The sequence below is a fragment of the Symphalangus syndactylus genome, chromosome 4 (assembly GCF_028878055.3).
Source record: "Symphalangus syndactylus isolate Jambi chromosome 4, NHGRI_mSymSyn1-v2.1_pri, whole genome shotgun sequence".
In the NCBI taxonomy this organism is placed as follows: Eukaryota; Metazoa; Chordata; class Mammalia; order Primates; family Hylobatidae; genus Symphalangus; species Symphalangus syndactylus.
The window spans coordinates 66,099,847-66,119,593 of NC_072426.2; the positions used below are offsets into that span (position 1 = coordinate 66,099,847).

The window sequence follows — 19,747 nt, forward strand, 5'->3', positions numbered from 1 at the left end:
TATATGAGATGTATAAGCTATGAGAAGGGCAGTTGGACAAAATGTAAGAGATGAAGAGAAGTATTATTGTGGGTCTGTAGAGACTGCCTAGCCAGATGAAAAATACATTCTAACACTTAAATTCTAACACTAAACACTTAAAACACTAAAATAGCTTCTAACACTAATCATAATACTGAGACCATATATCGCAGCAATGGGAATTTTAGCATAAAATGTCATCATGCCAAACAAAAAGAGACTTTGGAATAGTTTAGACTTTCTTTGAGTATAAGTTAATTAAAAGGGTTACTGCTTTCCTTGATTAAATTCTTGGCTGTAATTAGCAAAGTGGGTAAGACAAGAAACTCTGAATCAGGAGAAAATGACCATGTTACCTAAGAGTTCCTAATAGTCAAGGAACAGATTTCTTAGCAAAGTCAGATAGATAACCATACTTTAAACAAAGAGATGTTATAAAGACTTCAGAACATGTAAGTGTTAACAGTATTGACACTGAATAAAGCAGAAAGTAGTCCAAGAAGAATGGGAAGCTCCAAAAATGAAACACTGATTATGTGTTACAATTAATCACAATGAAAAACAGAACCACATAAAACAAAAACTAATGGTGTCCACTGCATTAAATACACTGTTGGTGGGACTGTAAACTAATTCAACCATTGTGGAAGTCAGTGTGGCAATTCCTCAGGGATCTAGAACTAGAAGTACCATTTGACCCAGCCATCCCATTACTGGGTATATACCCAAAGGATTATAAATCATGCTGCTATAAAGACACATGCACATGTATGTTTATTGCGGCACTATTCACAATAGCAAAGACTTGGAACCAACCCAAATGTCCAACAATGATAGACTGGATTAAGAAAATGTGGCACATATACACCATGGAATACTATGCAGCCATAAAAAATGATGAGTTCATGTCCTTCGTAGGGACATGGATGAAGCTGGAAACCATCATTCTCAGCAAACTATTGCAAGGACAAAAAACCAAACACCGCATGTTCTCACTCATAGGTGGGAACTGAATAGTGAGAACACATGTACACAGGAAGGGGAACATCACACACCGGAGACTGTTGTGGGGTGTGGGGAGGGGGGAAGGATAGCATTAGGAGATATACCTAATGCTAAATGACAAGTTAATGGGTGCAGCACACCAACATGGCACATGGATACATATGTAACAAACCTGCACTTTGTGCACATGTACCCTAAACCTTAAAGTATAATAATAATAATAAAAGAAGTATGCATGCAGAAATTCTACACTGGTGAGCCTGATGACAATTTCTGTAAGAGTTGTAGAGAGAATTTTTATTACATTCATAGAGAAGCAATGATTGCATAAGGCCATTTGGAGTTTCAGTCACCACAAATGAAAATCAATTAAAAAATAAGATTATGTGATTAATAGATTAGGGAAATATTTTAGACATAATAATTTGCATGTTGATGTTAGCAGAGAATCTTGCTAAATCCTTGTTGATAAGGTAGAGAAATATGAGTTAATTGGTTCACTTTGGTGACTGAACACTTAAAAAAGTATTGCTATCAGCCTAGAGAGAGGTGTCTAGTAACCTAGTAAAGTGTAAAGTACTTGCTGTGTGATATGGTTTTGCTGTGTCCCCATCCAAATCTCATCTTGAATTGTAGCTCCCATAATTCCCATATGTTGTGGGAGGGACCCAGTGGGAGGTAAGTGAATCATGGGGGTGGGTCTTTCCCATGCTCTTCTTGGGATAGTGAATAAGTCACATAAGATCTGATGGTTTTATAAAGAGGCGTTCCCCTGCACACACTCTCTTGTTTGCCACTATGTAAGACGTGACTTTGTTCCTCCTTCACCTTCTGCCACGATTGTGAGGCCTCCCCAGCCATGTGGAACCGTGAGTCCAACCTCTTTCCTTTATAAATTACCTACTCTTGGGTATGTACTTATCAGCAGTATGAGAACAGACTAATACAGTAAATTGGTACCAGTAGAGTGGGATGCTGCTATAAAGATACCCAAAAATGTGAAAGCAACTTTGGAACTGGGTAACAGGCAGAGGTTGGAACAGTTTGGAGGGCTTAGAAGGGGACAGAAAGATGTGGGAAAGTTTGGAGCTTCCTAGAGACTTGTTGAATGGGTTTGACCAGAATGCTGATAGCGATAAGGACAATAAAGTCCAGGTTGAGGTGGTCTTAGACGGAGATGAGGAACTTGTTGAGAACTGAAATAAAGGTGACTCTTGCTATGTTTTAGCAAAGAGACTGGTGGCATTTTGCCCCTGCCCTAAAGATTTGTGGAACTTCAAATTTGAGAGAGATGATTTAGGGCATCTGATGGAAGAAATTTCTAAGTGGCAAAACATTCAAGAGGTGACTTGAGTAGTGTTAAAAGCATTCAGTTTTATGTATTCACAAGGATATGGTTTGGAATTAGAACTTATGTTTAAAAGGAAGCAGAGCATAAAAGTTCAGAAAATTTGCAGCCTGAAGATGCAATAGAAAAGAAAAACCCATTTTCTGAGGAGAAATTCAAGCCGGCTGCAGAAATTTGCGTAAGGAGAAGCCAAATGTTAACAGTCAAAACAATGGGGAAAATGTCTCCAGAGCCTGTCAGAGGTCTCCACAGCAGCCCCTCCCATTATAGGCCCAGAGACCTAGGAGAAAAAATGGTTGCATGGGCTGGGTCCAGGGCCTTGCTGCTTTGTGCCATCTTGGGACTTGGTGCCCTGAGTCCTAGCCATGGCTAAAAGGGGCCAATGTAGAGCTCAGGCCATTGCTTCAGAAGGTGCGAGCCTCAAGCCTTGGTGGCTTCCACATGGTGTTGAGACTACGGGTGCACAGAAGTCAAGAATTGAGGTTTGGGAACCTCCACCTAGATTTCAGAGAATGTATCAAAATGTCTAGGCAAAGATGTGCTGCAGGGGCAGAGCCCTCATGGAGAACCTCTGCTAGGGCAGTGTGGAAGGGAAATGTGGGGTGGGAGCCCCCCATACAGAGTTCCCACTGGGGCACCGCCTAGTGGAGCTGTGAGAAGAGGGCCACTGTTCTCCAGACCTCAGAATGGTAAATCCGCTGAGAGCGTGCACCATGCACCTAGAAAAGCTGCAGACGCTCAACGCCTGCCCGTGAAAGCAGCCAGAATGGGGGCTGTACCCTGCAAGGTCACAGCAGCAGAGCTGCCCAAGACCATAGGACCCCACCTCTTGCATCAGCATGACCTGGATGTGAGACATGGAGTCAAAGGAGATCATTTTGGAACTTTAAGGTTTAATGACTGCCCCATTAGAATCTGGACTTGCAAGGGGCCTGTAGCCCCTTTGTTTTGGCCAATTTCTGCCATTTCGAATGGTTATATTTACCCAATGCCTGGACCCCCATTGTATCTGGGAAGTACCTAACTTGCTTTTGATTTTACAGGCTCATAGGCAGAAGGGACTTGCCTGGTCTCAAATGAGACTTTGAACTGTGGACTTCTGAGTTAATGCTGAAATGAGTTAAGACTTTGGGGGCCTGTTGGGAAGGTATGATTGCTTTTGAAATGTGAAGACATGAGATCTGGGAGGGGCTGGGGTAGATTGGTATGGTTTGGCTGCATCCCCACCCAAATCTCATCTTGAATTAATGAGGTCCCATAATTCCCACATGTCGTGGGAGAGATCTGGTGATAGGTAATTGAATCATGGGAGTGGGTCTTTCCTGTGCTGCTCTCATGATAGTGAGTAAGTCTCATGAGATCTGATGGTTTTATAAAGGGGAGTTCCCCTGCACACACTCTCTTGCCTGCCACCATGTAAGATGTGACTTTGCTCCTCCTTTGCCTTCTGCCATGATTGTAAGGCCTCCTCAGCCATGTGAAACTGTGAGTCAATTAAATCTCTTTTTAAATATAAATTACCCAGTCTTGAGTATGTCTTTATTAGCAGTGTGAGAACAGACTAATATACTATGTTCTATGATAGATAAGAGATATAAAAGACATATTTATTAAATTTGCAAATGACACAAAGCTGGGAAGAATGGTTAACAGAATTTATAAAAGATTCAAATGCAAAACTATCTCCATAGATTAATGAGTTGAGATAAAAAAGAATCAGCTACATAATTAGAGGATGGGAGAGACCAACCTTAGTCAAAATCCACACAGGTTATTTCAATGTGAGCCAATGGTTGGACATGACTGTCAAAATGCTTATGGAAGCTTAAGCTGAATGGATGAAAATATTGTGCCAAGAATTATGGAAAGGAGATAATGGTTTCATGGACTGTTCAGACCATAACTGGAATACTGCTTTAAACAAAATGGAAAGAGGGGATGACTGGAGATATTCAATAACTGCAGACATCAATAAAGGGTGATAGGCCAGGCGTGGTGGCTCATGCCTATAATCACAGCACTTTGGGAGGCAGAGGTGGGTGGATTACTGGAGGTCAGGAGTTCAAGACCAGCCTGGCCACCATGGTGAAACCCCGCCTCTACTAAAAATACAAAATTAGCCAGGCACGGTAGCAGGGGCCTGTAATCCCAGCTACTCGGGAGGCTGAGGCGGGAGAATCGTTCGAACCCAGGAGGCAGAGGTTGCAGTGAGCCAAGATGGCGCCATTGCACTCCAGCCTGGGCAAAAAGAGTGAAACTCCATCTCAAAAAAAAATTAATTTAAAAAAAAAGGGTGATAGATTTGGTGAAAATCTTGGAAACCATCTTATGCATCATGAGTAACTCAAATTTTGAAAACTGAATCATGACTTCCCATTGACTTTGCGACTTTCATAACTTAGTTCTCAGCCAATAGTTCAACTGCAGAAAAGTGCCTTTCATCTGATTTTGGTCACATACATTCATCTTCTAAGTTCTCATTTAGTATCTTCATCTCTCATTATGGTTTTCGATGATAAATTTTAGTGTTCATATTTCAGTTCCCCAAAAAGACTGTAAACTCTGAGGCGTGGGAGATCAAAAGGCAGGCAGTTGTCAGAGTCTTGCCAGTGTCAACTGACTTTAACCTAACAGAAATGATTCTTTTGCCATCACATTCGGGTGCCTCTATTTCCTCTCATCATAAATCTTTCTTCTACTCATTTCTTCATAGCAAACCCAAGAAGTCTGTGCTATTACTCCAACAGCACCAAGAACAGACATACTAGTGCAATATCATACATATAATAGGGGCTCCATTAATGCTTGCCAAATGAATAAAGACTGTTCCTATAAATATTTTTGAAAAAAAAATCATCTAGATGCAGTAAAGCTTTTTAATTTGGCAAAGAACAGAATATCTACCTAATAAAATAACTCTCAAATTCAATATTCTATAGAAATACAATCTACTAATGTGTTACAGAGGAGTTTTATCTCATGTCATATACAGGAATTTGAAACCAAAAGTTGGTTCAACAATAGACAATTTGAAAATAAATTCTGCAACTGTGCCATAACTTACTTTACATTCATCTTTCCAATCTCTAGATGTTGATATGCTAATGGAGATGTAATATAGTTACTGCTCTAGTTTAAACCAGATTCTTAAAATTGAAGAAGCTGCCTACTTGTTGAAGCTATTACCCTAATACTAGTAAAAATAATTGACCATTAGATCTAAAAGGGGTCTTGAATATTATCTAGTACATTTATCTCACAGATCAGTAAACAAATGAAACTTTATTCTAAAGATCACAAAGACAGTTAGTTGCTAGGCCTGATTTTTAGTCCAGCCCTTTTCAAATGTGGTTTTGACTTGCATACGGACAAGGATGATGGTAAAAGACAGGAAACATTTCAAGTACTAGGAGAAATGAGATTTTCTCCACTACTTTCTTTGCTCCCCACAGATTTAAGTAAGTTCTAAGAAGTCCCTACAAATGGGAGTAACTGAAGTGCTTCCTTTGCACGTTTTTGAGATTTGGAGAATTTAAGAGGTTCTAAGACCTATGTAAAATTTCAACTCAATTACATATTTTTTGGTTCATTATCTATCCACCAATTCTTCCTTCTATTAAACCATTCGATCTGAAAAAGTCCTTAGAAACTGCCTAATAGTGGTAGATATTTCGTTTCACTGATCAAAAACCTGAGGCTCAAAAGCAAATGTAAATTTATATTTCATAAAAATCTTGGGGGAAAAGATAAGTCCTATCTCATTAGAGAGGGAGATGTAGTGCAGTTAGAAATACAACACCGAACTCCTGAAACCAAACATCAAGTATCCTTAAACAAGATAACAGAATTGTGATTTTTCTCTTTTAAACATGAAACTTCATGCTATGCTGTATAACATATCACATATAATTAAATTACACAATAATCACATACCGTATTAATAAGAGATTAAGTGTAATATAATAAAATGGTCATCTCACAGCGCCAGATTGCCCTCTCTGTAAAACTGTGAGATGCTGAACACGTAGATATTTCGACCTTTTCTCTAAAAAGTTATCCTCCAAGGCTACTTCATCGAGGCAATACATTTTATTTATTATTAAAAGTCCCAGGATTTGTATACTTAATTAATACTGAGTATTCCCCATTCTTGTTTCAAGTGATAGTCTTTGCTTATCCACATACCTAGGAGGCTGGGGAGGCTCCTTCAAGTCACTGGGAATGAGGTTATAAACACACTCTGAAGGGCACGTTGGATCCATGGCCACCAAATGACTCCTTAAAAGCTACTCTCCTCAACTTTTTTCTCCCTGTCCCAGTATCTCCGTCCCTTTCTTCACTGCTTCCCCTTTCTTACTTCTTCGCCTTCTCAAAGACCACGGGTTGTCTCCTTCACATCGTCCCCCTTTAACCCCCTCTTAGCAGTCCTCTCTCGGGAAGAAAACACCCTATTTCACTCCGGATTGCTAAGCGTCGTTGACTGTGCGGTTGCCGTGGAAACCGTTACTAGGCAACGAGGAAGCGGCAGGCGGCACTGCAAACTAGGCGGCACTGCAAACTAGGTCTCCCCTCTTCCCTCTTTCTGCAGCGCCTTTTGCTAGAGAAGCTCATTTGGAAGCCACTGTTTTTACATGCCTTTGAAGGATAACGGGGTGAAAACGGTGTCCCTTTAAAAACTGTGCTGTTTTCTATTTCTATGTACCTGGGGAAAAAGAAAAATCCTACTAGAAACAGGGCAAAGCGCAGCTGGTGCGCAGGCGTCACATAATAAGGTTTTTGTGAGCAAGCCCCAATCCCGGTGTGGGCGGAGCGAGCGGCTGAGACCACGCGGACGCAAGGCCACCGCCGCCAGCGGGACGAGGGAGGGGAGGAGCCTGAGGTGCTCGGAGTGCTCGGATAGGCTACAGTGAGAGAGGAGAGTCACGTGCCCTGCGCGAGGCCGCTCGGGGCGTGGGCGTGGAGCGGAGGCACGGTGGCCGCCGCAGGCACAGGCGCAGAGTTCACTGCGCAGGGGCGGGCCCGGGGAACTAGCTGGAGGTACGGTGTTCCGTGTCCTGTGGAGGCTTTAGCGGCTCGTGGACACTGCTCTCCCATTTCCTTTCATTTCCCCCGTCTTCTCAGTGAGATTTCTTTGGTGAGTTATTGGAGGAGAAAGAAAGGAAAACTAGAAGCCAGCCCGCTCCCATCGCATGCCTTTCCCCGCACCGTCCCTTCCCCTTTCCGCTACTCGCTGGTCAACTCTGCGCGCATTTTTCCTGCTGCTTCTGGTCGAGGCTCCTCGGAACCCCGCGCAGCCTTGCCCGCCACGTGTGTGAGTGCGCGCCCGGGGCCCGCGGCCTCCTCCGCCTGCTGCGCTTGCTCTCCCGCCCCTGCGCCTGCGACCGCCCCTTGGGCTGTCCTCGGGGTCGGCTCTGCGCCTGCTCTTCCCGCGGTCAGGACCCTTCCTCTAGGTCGTTCCCCAGGAACCCGTGGACCTGCTCTTTGTAAATGAGCAGCCTAAACTAAGAGGAGAAGCCTTTTAAGTGGGCCTTTACGTTTTTGTCCAGTTTTTGGTGTCCCTTGTTGGAAAATTGTCTTCTTAGAAGCGGTTTTATTCCTTTTTGTTCCACCTGGTCACCCGTAAATCTATGCACATGGGCCTGCCGTAGGAAAGTCATTTAGACGCTTTTACCCGAGTGTTTAAGTCTCTACTAAAAAATACAAAAAATTAGCTGAGTGTGGTGGCGGGTGCCTATAATCCCAGCTACTCAGGAAGCTGAGGCAGTAGATTCTCTTGAACCTGGGAGACGGAGGTAGCAATGAGCTGAGATTGCGCCATTGCACTCCACGGCAACAAGAGTGAAACTCTATCTAAAAAAAAAAAAAAAAAAAAAAAGACATTTTGGTAATAGGATTTGGGGAGGAAGATGGATGCCTCTGAACCACCGGTACAGAGGCCACTCTGCCCAAAGGAAATAAAGCTTCCCGGAGAGGAGAGAAAACACACTTGAGTCTGGGTTTCTCACTGCCTGGTTGGCTGGCGGGGAGATGAAAACAACACAATGGCCTGGTGAACCTTTTAGTTCCTGTATAAAAAGCCTTTACTGAATGTGTAGATCCTTCCTTTGGGCTCTTACTGAATTTCACTACATAAGAATACATGAAGTTTTTCTTTTTTTTTGTATACAGTTGATTTTAATTTTTGTCCCAGACACTTAGGGAAAATTCTCCAGATTTCTTCACATCAGATTGTCTTCCAAAACATTTTAGATAGATAGATCTGTAGATCTATGTTTAGATCTAGATCCAAATCTATATCACTTTGCCCCTTTCTTTTCGCCCTTGAGTATTTTATGTTTGGGGTTTCTGTTTAGCAAGTATAGAGAAAAATTTGGCGGGAAACCACCTGTATGTACGAAGATTCGAACCAAGGACTCATGGAATGATAACACCATTAGCCAAGTCGATAGTCATTGGCTAAAGCTTATGAATTTTATAATTAGAAGGAACACCTTGAGACTACTTGTGTTAATCAGTTCCTGAAATAGCAAGTAAGGGCAAAACATGATTTCTGCAGTTAGCACCAACTGGTCTTAGGTAACCTTGATGTTCTGGGGTTACTGAAATAAAATAATTTCACCGATGTCTGTATATTTATTATGCTTTAAAAAATGGTAAACAATTTGTGCAAGACCTCACTGTGGTATAGTTAGTTTACAGTCATGAGCAGGTTGTTAAATCATTTGGAAAAAAAACTTTTCTTTTTTCTTAGACATTTGATCTGCAATTCTCCTTGCCTTTTGAAAGTGTGTTTAAGCAAAATTATTTCTAGTTTTTATAATTCTCTTGAAATGACAGTTCAAAAAAATGCCTGTGTCCACCGCATGTCCACAGGGAATTAACTGGTATATACCTACAGGGATGAACAAACTATCTGTAAAGGGATAGACAGTAAATATTTCAGGCCCTTTTAGGCCAAGTGGTTATGTTGCAACTACTCAGTTTTGCCATTGTAGCTCAAAAGCAGCCAAAGACGGCACTGAAAAAATGTATGAGCACATGAATGATTGAAGCTGTGCTTCAGAGAAACTTGATTTATAAAAACGATGGTGGGCCAGATTTAGCCTGTGGATTGTAGTTTGCACAGATCCTAGATCCCCGTATATAATGGTATGCCTGTGATGTACATAAACAAATGAGGGTTGTTTTTTTTTTTGCAAAGGATTATTTTAATCTATTTAAACGAACAAAATGGGTGTAGATGAGGATATAAGACAATTGGAAGATAAACCCTTTATAAAGACAGGCTCTTTATAGTTCTCAAAGTTATAGAATTGTGGATACTTAAGTTTTTTCGATTAAATATTTGAGATCATTAAGAACATGTCTAACAGCAGAAGTCTAATGGCAGAAAAAGCTTAGTCAGCTTTGATAGTAATATAAAGACTAAGTGATGAACTTGCAAAATTAATTGTTTTAGTTGTAAGATCCTTGTGATTACAGAACGATACTGGATTGCGTGGTCCTTCCACCATTGCCTCTATTTCATGGCAGGTGGGAGGCCCTCTGAGTGAAAGGTTTGAGAGAATTTTTGGTCAGAAGTCAGAAGCAGTAGAGCTTAACCTCCTTTTGGCTAGTTTGTGTCCTGACAGCCAGTTGGTTCTCCATATCTGTGAATTTCCCATTCTCAGATTCAACTAATTACAGATTGAAAATATTTTAAAATTTTGGTTGGGTGCAGTGGCTCATACCTGCAATCCTAGCACTTTTTGAAGGACAAGGCAGGAAGATTGCTTGAGCCCAGGAGTTGGAGACCAGCCTGGGCAACATGGCGAAACCCCCTCTCTACTAAAAATACTAAAATTAGCTGAGTGTGGTGGTGCGTGCCGGTAGTCCCAGCTACTTGGGAGGCTGAGATGGGAGGATGGCTTGAGCCTAGGAGGTCAAGGCTGTAATGAACCAAGATTGTGTCACTGCACTCCAGTCTGGGCAACAGAGTGGGAGCCTGTCTGAAAAACAAACAAAAACACGAAAATAATGGAACAATAAAAATACCACAAACAAAGCAAATTAGTACAACAGCTCTGTACCTAGCATTTGCATTGTATTATGTATTATAAGTTATTCAGAGATGATTTAAAGTATACAGGAGGATGTGCACAGGTTATATGTAAATACTACACCATTTTATATAAAGGACTTGCACATCTGCAGATTTTTCTCACTCTAAAGTCAGTCCTATTAACCACTAATTATCCAATATCCCTCTCAATGCTCAATCCAAATAATTGTTAAACACATTAAAGAGAAGAGTATCAAGACTGAAAGCCTTGGAGTGCACTACCAGAAATTTCCCTCTATTCAACAGAACCGTTTTTATGATCATTCAACAATATCCTCAAATCTTTTTTTCCATTTCTCTGTGAATTAAAAAAAATTTAAATGAACCATCGATAATGCTTTGGTGAAGTCCATATATATGCCTTCTATATATATTCCTGAGTGGCCATTGCAGCAGACGTTCTCAAAAAGGAAATGAGGATGTCTTTTCCTCATTTGGTTGGTTAAAAAATGTTGAGCCCCTAAAATCAATTTGTGGTTAAATGTTACAAAATAAAATTTAGTATGTAGCTTAAAATGGAATATATCTTTATTGTTCTTTAGAAATAATATATATTATAGCACTTAACTGCCTTCTGCTAGTCTAAGGAACATGTTTTTGGGAAATAATATTGATACAGAATTTACAAATTGAACTGTCATAATTTTCTTTTAAAAATATATATATATTGCTACCCCAAAGTCTTGAAAAAGGGAAGTGAAGTAAAATTTTAAAACAAGAGGGTAGAGGTGAACTAACATATAGGAAAAGTAAGATTGCAAAACATAAGGTGAAGGTAACATAATGTTTGCCTTACAATCTACTTTTAATGAAGTTGATGTTAAGCATGGTAGCAAGCAACATAAAGTGGAAGAAAGATGAAAGATTTACTGGGCCGGTGTGGTGGTTCATGCCCCTAATCCCAGCACTTTGGGAGGCCAAGGTGGGAGGATTGCTTGAGTTCAGGAGTTCAAGATCAGTCTGGGCAACATGGTGAAACCCTGTGTCTACAAAACCTACAAAAATTAGCTGGGTGTGGTGGTGCACACCTGGTGGGAGGATCACCTGAGCCCAGGAGGTTGAGCCTGCAGTGAGCTGAGATCATGCCACTGCACTCCAGCCTGGGTGACAGTGGAAGACTATTTCTCAAAAAAAAAAAAAAAAAAAATTACTGCTCATGAAAACCATCTGCTCAGATTATAAGATTATATACAATTATTACTGATACAGGTATCAGAAAGTTAGGTATTGCAAACTCAAAAAAAAGAGACTGTAATGTTACAAGCAAAAGCTTCCTGAATAGGAGGTTAATCAGACTGTTTTATATAAGTGCCCTAAAAGCAGTTTGTGCTTTTAAAGTCTAGTACCAGAATATGGTTTAATTAAATTGATGTTATGGTTCAAGTATATAATTCTTTCTGGTCCTCGGTTTACTTCAGGGAAAGGATTAGACTGTGCATGGCAAAACAGTTCTTGATTCATGGGTGAACACCACTGTATTCTCTGAAGGTTTATAAACCATAAAAAAAATGCACCTTGCCTTGTACCTACATATTTGGGTTCAATTTATATATTCCTAGCCCATTGTCAGTGAGTGACAATGATTAATCTTACTGTAAATATTTTGTGCTAACTACTGTGATATGTGCTTTGATTTTGTTATACTTATATAGCTAAGAGGTATCTTTTTGTGGCAAGAGTTTTATTTGGGCTTTTTATAGTGGATATTATTACATATGAATATATATAGTGATTTTGATAGATAATACAGCCTAAAAAACAACTCAGACACTAATTTCATAGCGTTAGTCCACTGATTTTTTCCCCTCTGGTCATTATACAGCCAAATCATTAAAATTCCAGGTATCCTTCTGAAAGGTTTTGTATTTGTTATTATTTGGTTTTTTATTGCTTGATGGTAGAAATTCCTTCAGTACTGTTTAGTGAAATTATTTTTATAATGAGACACACATGTTTAAAAACAGTATCTTAATCTTGTAATAACAGATTTGGGGAAACATATGAAAAGGGTCAATTTTTCTGTATTTTTAAAATTTCAGATGAGCTTTTCAAATAATAGACTAGTCTATATGTAGGATTTTATGATACTGTATACAGTTATGATTAACTTAAATTTTTTTCCATTATAGGCTCCACGTTTTGCAAAGATCAGTTTTGCCTCAGAGTCAACAAACTCTTCAGATTGGTTCCGGTGTGTCCTATGTTTACAAGTCAGTGGAAATTAAACAAAACACATACAAATTGAAAAGTCAAATAAGGAAATGAATTACTTCCCTTGACGGCTCTAATTTTACTTGTAAGTTAAAATTCATTTAAAAATCATGTAAATGTTTAATTACAGAACAGAGTTTAAGTAGCATAGAAAGTCAGTATTACATGATTAAAAGTTTTCAGAACATATTTTAACATTTGATCTAGTATTTAATATGGTTTAGTTGCATATTGATTCTACCAGAGAACACGTGATAAGCCCCACTGTGTGTCTGTGACATTACTTCAGGCAATTTACATGAACATTGCACAGGTATTATATTGCATTTTGCGTAACTAAAAACTTGTCTGGCATACATTTTTGTTTTAATGGTGAGTATATTTCCAAAGACAAGGACTTGGTCAATATGGGAAATTATAGAGCTTCTTTGGATGCCAGAATAATTGTTTTCTCTCATCATTGGAAACATTCCTGAGGTTCTTGGCTGTCGCCCTGGGGTCTGGAAGTTGAGTTAAATCTCTCCACTGATGATTATAGGGTTAGAAACAAAAGCGATGGTTCCATGCAGATAAGGTTATATGTAGCCTTTGACCTCATTGCTGATTATTAATTTTTCTTAACTATTTGTATAATATTATACCTTTCACGTTGGCTCTTTTTAAAGCCTTCAATATGAATAATATGTAACAATGATTCTTAATATGCATGTAAAAGGCACATAAGAAAGCAAATGTCATACCTTTGTCCTGTAGTTTGGAAAACTAAGCATTTTGTAAGCAAATATGTTCTTTTATTCTGGTTTCCTGTTATGAATTCTGTAAGAAATTTATGAGTAATATAGTCTATCACAATGTTCATACAACTGAAGAGAAATTAAATATAAAGAATATTGTTCAACTTTTGTGAATTGTAAATAGATAGCACTCCAACTCCAAATCATCTTTATATGTGATATAAACTGATAAACCATGAAATAATTTTCATTAAAAGATCTCAATATGAAAAAAATAGTAATTTGATTTAGTATATATATACTTTTAAAAACATCTACAATCTGGCACGTTGTGAATACAAGTTTCTGTTTTTTATAGTTACAAATTTTGTCAAAGTTTTGATTTTTCAGTGTCTCGAGATTTTAAAAGATATCATTAAAAAGGATAATATGCAATATATAGAATCTGGGTTGGAATAGTTTTTTCAATTCCATAAGTTTGGAAGATTTTTAAACAGTTTATATACCATGGGCATGGTTATATTCAATCCTATTGGGATTTTAACAATCTACTGTAATTAGTAACCAAATTATCTTTTGTTGTTTTTTGTTTTGTGTTTTGAAAAGGGCTAAAGCCAATTTTTAGGTTGGCTTGGGCAGAAAAGTGAAAAGAGAATGCTCCACTTTAACCGATGTCATCATCTGAAAAAGATAACACAGAAATGTTTTTCTAGTATACATGTTAAAACGGATAAACACGCACAGCGATTTCTTTCAAGAACCTTTGCACTTGCGGAATTGAGGAAGTCATGGTATTCAACCCACTCTCTTGTTGGAGACAAAAATATTATCCTGATGGGACCTCCTGGTGCTGGGAAAACAACAGTAGGCAGAATAATAGGTCAGAAACTAGGTTGTTGTGTCATAGATGTGGATGATGATATCCTTGAAAAAACCTGGAATATGAGTGTGTCTGAAAAATTACAGGATGTTGGTAATGAGCAATTTTTAGAAGAGGAAGGAAAAGCTGTGTTAAACTTCTCTGCATCTGGAAGTGTGATTTCCCTTACTGGGTCCAATCCAATGCATGATGCTAGCATGTGGCATCTGAAGAAAAATGGAATAATTGTATACCTGGATGTACCTCTACTAGATCTAATTCATCGTCTAAAATTAATGAAGACAGATAGGATTGTAGGTCAGAATTCTGGAAAATCTATGAAAGACTTACTTAAATTTAGAAGACAGTATTATAAGAAGTGGTATGATGCTCGTGTTTTGTGTGAAAGTGGGGCTTCCCCAGAGGAGGTAGCTGACAAAGTGCTGAATGCAATTAAAAGATACCAAGATGTGGACTCGGAAACATTCATTTCAACAAGACACGTTTGGCCTAAAGACTGTGAACAGAAGGTTTCAGCAAAATTCTTTAGTGAAGCTGTAATTGAGGGGTTGGCTTCTGATGGTGGACTCTTTGTTCCTGCGAAGGAGTTTCCAAAATTAAGCTGTGGGGAGTGGAGAAGCCTAGTAGGAGCAACCTACATAGAAAGAGCACAGATACTGTTGGAAAGATGTATCCATCCTGCAGACATACCTGCTGCCAAGTTGGGAGAAATGATTGAAACTGCTTATGGGGAAAACTTTGCCTGCTCAAAAATTGCTCCTGTCAGGCACCTTTCAGGCAACCAGTTCATTCTGGAGTTGTTTCATGGACCAACGGGATCATTTAAAGATTTGTCTTTACAGCTTATGCCTCATATTTTTGCACACTGTATCCCACCAAGTTGCAATTATATGATACTTGTAGCTACTTCAGGAGACACAGGGAGTGCAGTCTTAAATGGTTTTAGTCATCTTAGTAAGAATGATAAGCAAAGGATAGCTGTAGTCACATTTTTTCCTGAGAATGGAGTAAGTGATTTTCAAAAAACACAAATAATTGGCAGTCAGAGAGAAAATGGATGGGCAGTGGGTGTTGAGTCAGATTTTGATTTTTGCCAGACAGCTATAAAAAGAATTTTTAACGATTCTGATTTTACTGGCTTTCTTACTGTGGAATATGGAACAATCTTAAGTTCGGCTAACTCCATAAACTGGGGCCGACTACTTCCTCAGGTAGTTTATCATGCTTCCGCATATCTTGATCTTGTTAGTCAAGGATTTATTTCTTTTGGAAGCCCAGTCGATGTCTGTATTCCCACAGGAAACTTTGGTAACATTTTAGCAGCAGTGTATGCCAAAATGATGGGAATCCCAATTCGAAAATTTATCTGTGCCTCTAATCAGAACCATGTTTTGACTGATTTTATAAAAACAGGACATTATGATCTAAGGGAAAGAAAATTAGCACAAACCTTTTCACCCTCAATAGATATTCTCAAATCTTCAAACCTAGAACGACATTTACACTTGATGGCTAATAAAGATGGGCAACTAATGACAGAATTATTTAATCGATTAGAAAGTCAGCATCACTTCCAGATAGAAAAGGCTCTAGTTGAGAAACTTCAGCAGGATTTTGTAGCTGACTGGTGCTCTGAGGGAGAGTGCCTAGCAGCTATTAACTCCACCTATAATACTTCAGGGTATATTTTGGATCCACACACTGCTGTTGCAAAAGTGGTTGCAGATAGGGTGCAAGACAAAACTTGCCCTGTGATTATCTCATCTACAGCCCATTACTCAAAGTTTGCACCTGCTATCATGCAGGCTTTAAAGATTAAAGAAATCAGTGAGACTTCATCAAGCCAGCTCTATTTACTGGGTTCATACAATGCATTACCTCCACTGCATGAGGCTTTATTAGAGAGAACAAAACAGCAAGAGAAGATGGAGTACCAGGTCTGTGCAGCTGATATGAATGTCTTGAAGAGTCATGTGGAAAAACTTATCCAAAATCAATTCATATGAAAGCTTTCAGAGTAAATTTTTTTTTCTAGCTGTAAGCATGCAATAATAAATCTCAAATATTGATTTGGAGTACAGTAGCATTTTGCCTTTTATGTAAATATCTCTATATCTGGTTGGAATTTCAATAGTCTGATCTCTAGGGCTGACAGACCTCCATGGCACCTCCTCAGATCTTTAATCTGGAAGTGACAAAAGGTAACACTGTGCACGGACCTTTGAGCTATCATGCTTTTGCCTTGTGCGCATGAGGGGTGTATCAGTTTCCACTCCCACACCCTCACTGTTATGTGGACCAAAATGTCTGGTATACGATTTGGCAATTAAAATATTTAAGCCCAGTTTTCAGGTACTACATCTGTAACTAGTGAATACTCTGTTGGTTAGAAAGTTAATTTACCACTCAAAATGGCTAACTTGAATGGAGGAAGTAGTAAACTCTTCTATTAGGATTAGGGCCAGTGTTTTTTGTTTTTTGGTGCAGTTTCAGCTCACTGCAACCTCCGCCTCCTAGGTTCAAGTGATTCTCCTGCCTCAGCCTCCCAAGTAGCTGGGATGACAGGCATGCACCGCCACACACGGCTAATTTTTTTATTTTTAGTAGAGATGGGGTTTCGCCATGTTTTCCAGGCTGATCTTGAACCTCTGACCTCAGGTGATCCACCCACCTCGGCCTCCCAAAGTGCTAGGATTACAGGTGTGAGCCTCTGCACCTGGCTAGGGCCAGTGTTTTTAACCCTCCTCAAATTCCATTTTGGACTACAACTAGTGCGTATCCCGCACTGTCCAAATTAAAGATGTAATTAAAGATGTACTCTGTCCTTCACTCTCCTTTGGATGTTTACGGTTAGGGTGATGATGTTTGAAAATCAAGACGTTACTGAAATCCAGGATGAAACAGTAAGCAGAACTACTTAGAAATGAATACAGAAATAAAATGATCTATTTCAAGATAAAAGTTTTCCAAAATTAAGAGTACTTGAGTAGTCTCAATAGGAGTGTATTTGTAGACAGCAGTTTCCCTATATTATTTGGAGTCAATTCTTACGTAATTTGTTGTTTCTTTCTTAGTGAACATTGTCTTTTTCTGGCAGCTGAAACTGCACACAACTGATACACATATTTAATTTGTATTCCTTTGTAGTAATACATTTTAACCATGATTTATGTTTGTGAATTTACTGGATGTTTTCTTTCTGAATTAAAGATTGTCAAGACCAATTAGTGTAATGGACTACTGTCAACCACAAGATGGCATTCCTAACATAATTTGTCTTTGATAATATTCAGTTTCATTTTCTGGGAGAACAACCTCCATGAAGAAATATATTGAAAGTTGTAATGAAGAAAACATTTTAATAGTTTAATAAGCAAGAGAAATTTGTTTCAATTTTTTTTAAATTAAACCAATTATATATTAACACCAGATCTCTGGCTTAGCTTCTAAAAAGGAGGTTCTAAAACCAAAAATTGAAAATCAGGAGCAGTTATAGGAAAAAAATGGAAGATTCAAAGTTCCGTTTGTTCATGTATGTCTTTATTATTTTATCATTTACTTTTTTTTTTTTTTTTTTTTTGAGACAGAGTCTCGCTCCGTCACCCAGACTGGAGTGCAGTGGCGCAGTCTCGGCTCACTGCAAACTCCGCCTCCCGGGTTCACGCCATTCTCCTGCCTCAGCCTTTCCGAGTAGCTGGGACTACAGGCGCCCGCCAACACGCCCGGCTAATTTTTTTGTATTTTTAGTAGAGACGGGGTTTCACCGTGGTCTCGATCCCCTGACCTCGTGATCCGCCCGCCTCGGCCTCCCAAAGTGCTGGGATTACAAGCGTGAGCCACCGCGCCCGGCCTATCATTTACTTTTAAGGATATTTCAGTAGATGATATATTTAGAAACTGCATCTAAATATTCACTATACATAAGAATGCATTATTTTGCCTGGCATGGTGGCTCACACCTGTAATCCCAGCACTTTGGGAGGCCGAGGCAGGTGGTTCACCTGAAGTCAGGGGTTCGAGACCAGCCTGACCAACATGGAGAAACCCCGTCTCTACTAAAAATACAAAAAAATAGCCGGGTGTGGTGGCAGGCACCTGTAGTCCCAGCTACTCAGGAGGCTGAGGCAGGAGAATGGCGTGAACCTGGGAGGCGGAGTTTGCAGTGAGCCGAGATCACGCCACTGCACTCCAGCCTGGGCGACAAAGCAAGACTCCGTCTCAAAAAAAAAAATACAAAATTAGCCAGGCATGGTGGCGCATGCCTGTGGTCCCAGCTACTTGGGAGGCAGAGGCTGGAGAATCCCTTGAACCTGGGAGATGCAGGTTGCGGTTGAGCAGAGATGGCGCCATTGCACCCCAGCCTGGGCAACAAGAGCAAAACTCTGTCTCAAAAAAAAAAAAAAAAAAAAAAAAAAAAGCATTATTTTTCTGAAAGTGAGAGGAACAGTGTTTTAAAAAGACATGATTTCTGGCTGGGCACAGTGGTTCACGCCTGTAATCCCAGCACTTTGGGAGGCCAAGGAGGGCGGATCACCTGAGGCCAGGAGTTCAAGATCAGCCTGGTGAAACCCCATCTCTACAAAAAATACAAAAAATTAGCTGGACATGGTGGTGCACACCTGTAGTCCCAGCTACTTGGGAAACAGGGACACAAAAATTGCTTGAACCCACGAGGCAGAGGTTGCATTGAGCCGAGATCACACCATGCACTCCAGCCTAGGCAACAGAGCAAGACTCTGTCTCAAAAAAATAAATAAAAAAGACATTTCTGCCTTCAAGAACTGTAGTTAACAAGACAACGCAAAAATTCAATCATACAAGCAAAAGAGTTATTGCAAGATGGTGTGTCAATAAGTGAAAAATGAGTGATACAGCTAAGTGCTGTAAGATTTAAGAGGAAACGATTACTATGGGATAGTCAGCAAAGGTCTCACAAAGGACATAGAGTCTAAGATCAATCTTGAAGGATGGGAAGATTTTCTAGGTGAAAAAGAAGAGGGAAAACATTCTAGCAGAGGCAGGAGAAACAGGGAAGATGAAATGCCCAAGGGTTAATATGTATTTATTTGTGGACAGCACATTCTCTTACTGGCCAAAACAGTTATTTCATGTCTTCACATTTTCTCAAAACCAGCTCTGGCCCTTCACTCTCAGCTAATAACTTTGCTTCATTCTAGAGGAACAAGTGACTATACATACATAACACACCTCAGGCTTCCCATCATCAAGTGTATATGTTTGCTGCATCCATTTCTGTCCCTTTCCCCGCCCCTTTAATTCAACTGGGTGACATTCCTTCTCTTTTTAAAGGCCAGTCTCTTTAGTTGTGCCTTGGATCCTATTCCCTTCAACCTACTTAAATGGTGTGTCTCATCAGGTACCTTCCTCTTGTTTCTTCAACTTCTCCCCTTCTGTGTAACCTTTCTTATGGCATTTAGAGTCTTTCT

At 39.7% G+C, this 19,747-nt stretch overlaps 2 protein-coding genes across 3 annotated transcripts in view; one reads left to right on the forward strand and one right to left on the reverse strand.

Annotated features, from left to right (window-relative positions):
• Nucleotides 1-6,882, reverse strand: part of ENKUR (enkurin, TRPC channel interacting protein) — a 30,671-nt gene extending 23,789 nt beyond the window's left edge. The window contains exon 1 of the mRNA XM_055274925.2: nucleotides 6,560-6,882. Within this exon, the coding sequence (XP_055130900.1) occupies nucleotides 6,560-6,636 (77 nt within the window). The 5' untranslated portion in view covers nucleotides 6,637-6,882. The remainder of the gene's footprint in view (nucleotides 1-6,559) is intronic.
• A 373-nt stretch (nucleotides 6,883-7,255) lies between these two features.
• On the forward strand, nucleotides 7,256-17,524 carry THNSL1 (threonine synthase like 1). 2 transcript variants are annotated; one of them, XM_055274923.2, is made up of 3 exons: nucleotides 7,256-7,508; nucleotides 12,605-12,771; nucleotides 14,027-17,524. In XM_055274923.2, the coding sequence occupies exon 3, from the start codon at nucleotides 14,075-14,077 to the stop codon at nucleotides 16,304-16,306; it is 2,232 nt and encodes a 743-aa protein (XP_055130898.1). In that variant the 5' UTR covers nucleotides 7,256-7,508; nucleotides 12,605-12,771; nucleotides 14,027-14,074; the 3' UTR covers nucleotides 16,307-17,524. The 2 variants fall into 2 exon arrangements, with proteins under 2 accessions (XP_055130898.1, XP_055130899.1); XM_055274924.2 differs by having other exon boundaries at nucleotides 7,256-7,411.
• Nucleotides 17,525-19,747: the final 2,223 nt, after the last annotated feature.

Excerpts from the sequence above, each read along its gene's own strand:
- THNSL1 (XM_055274923.2), top strand. The coding sequence starts at position 14,075 with ATGCTCCACTTTAACCGATGTCATCATCTGAAAAAGATAACACAGAAA.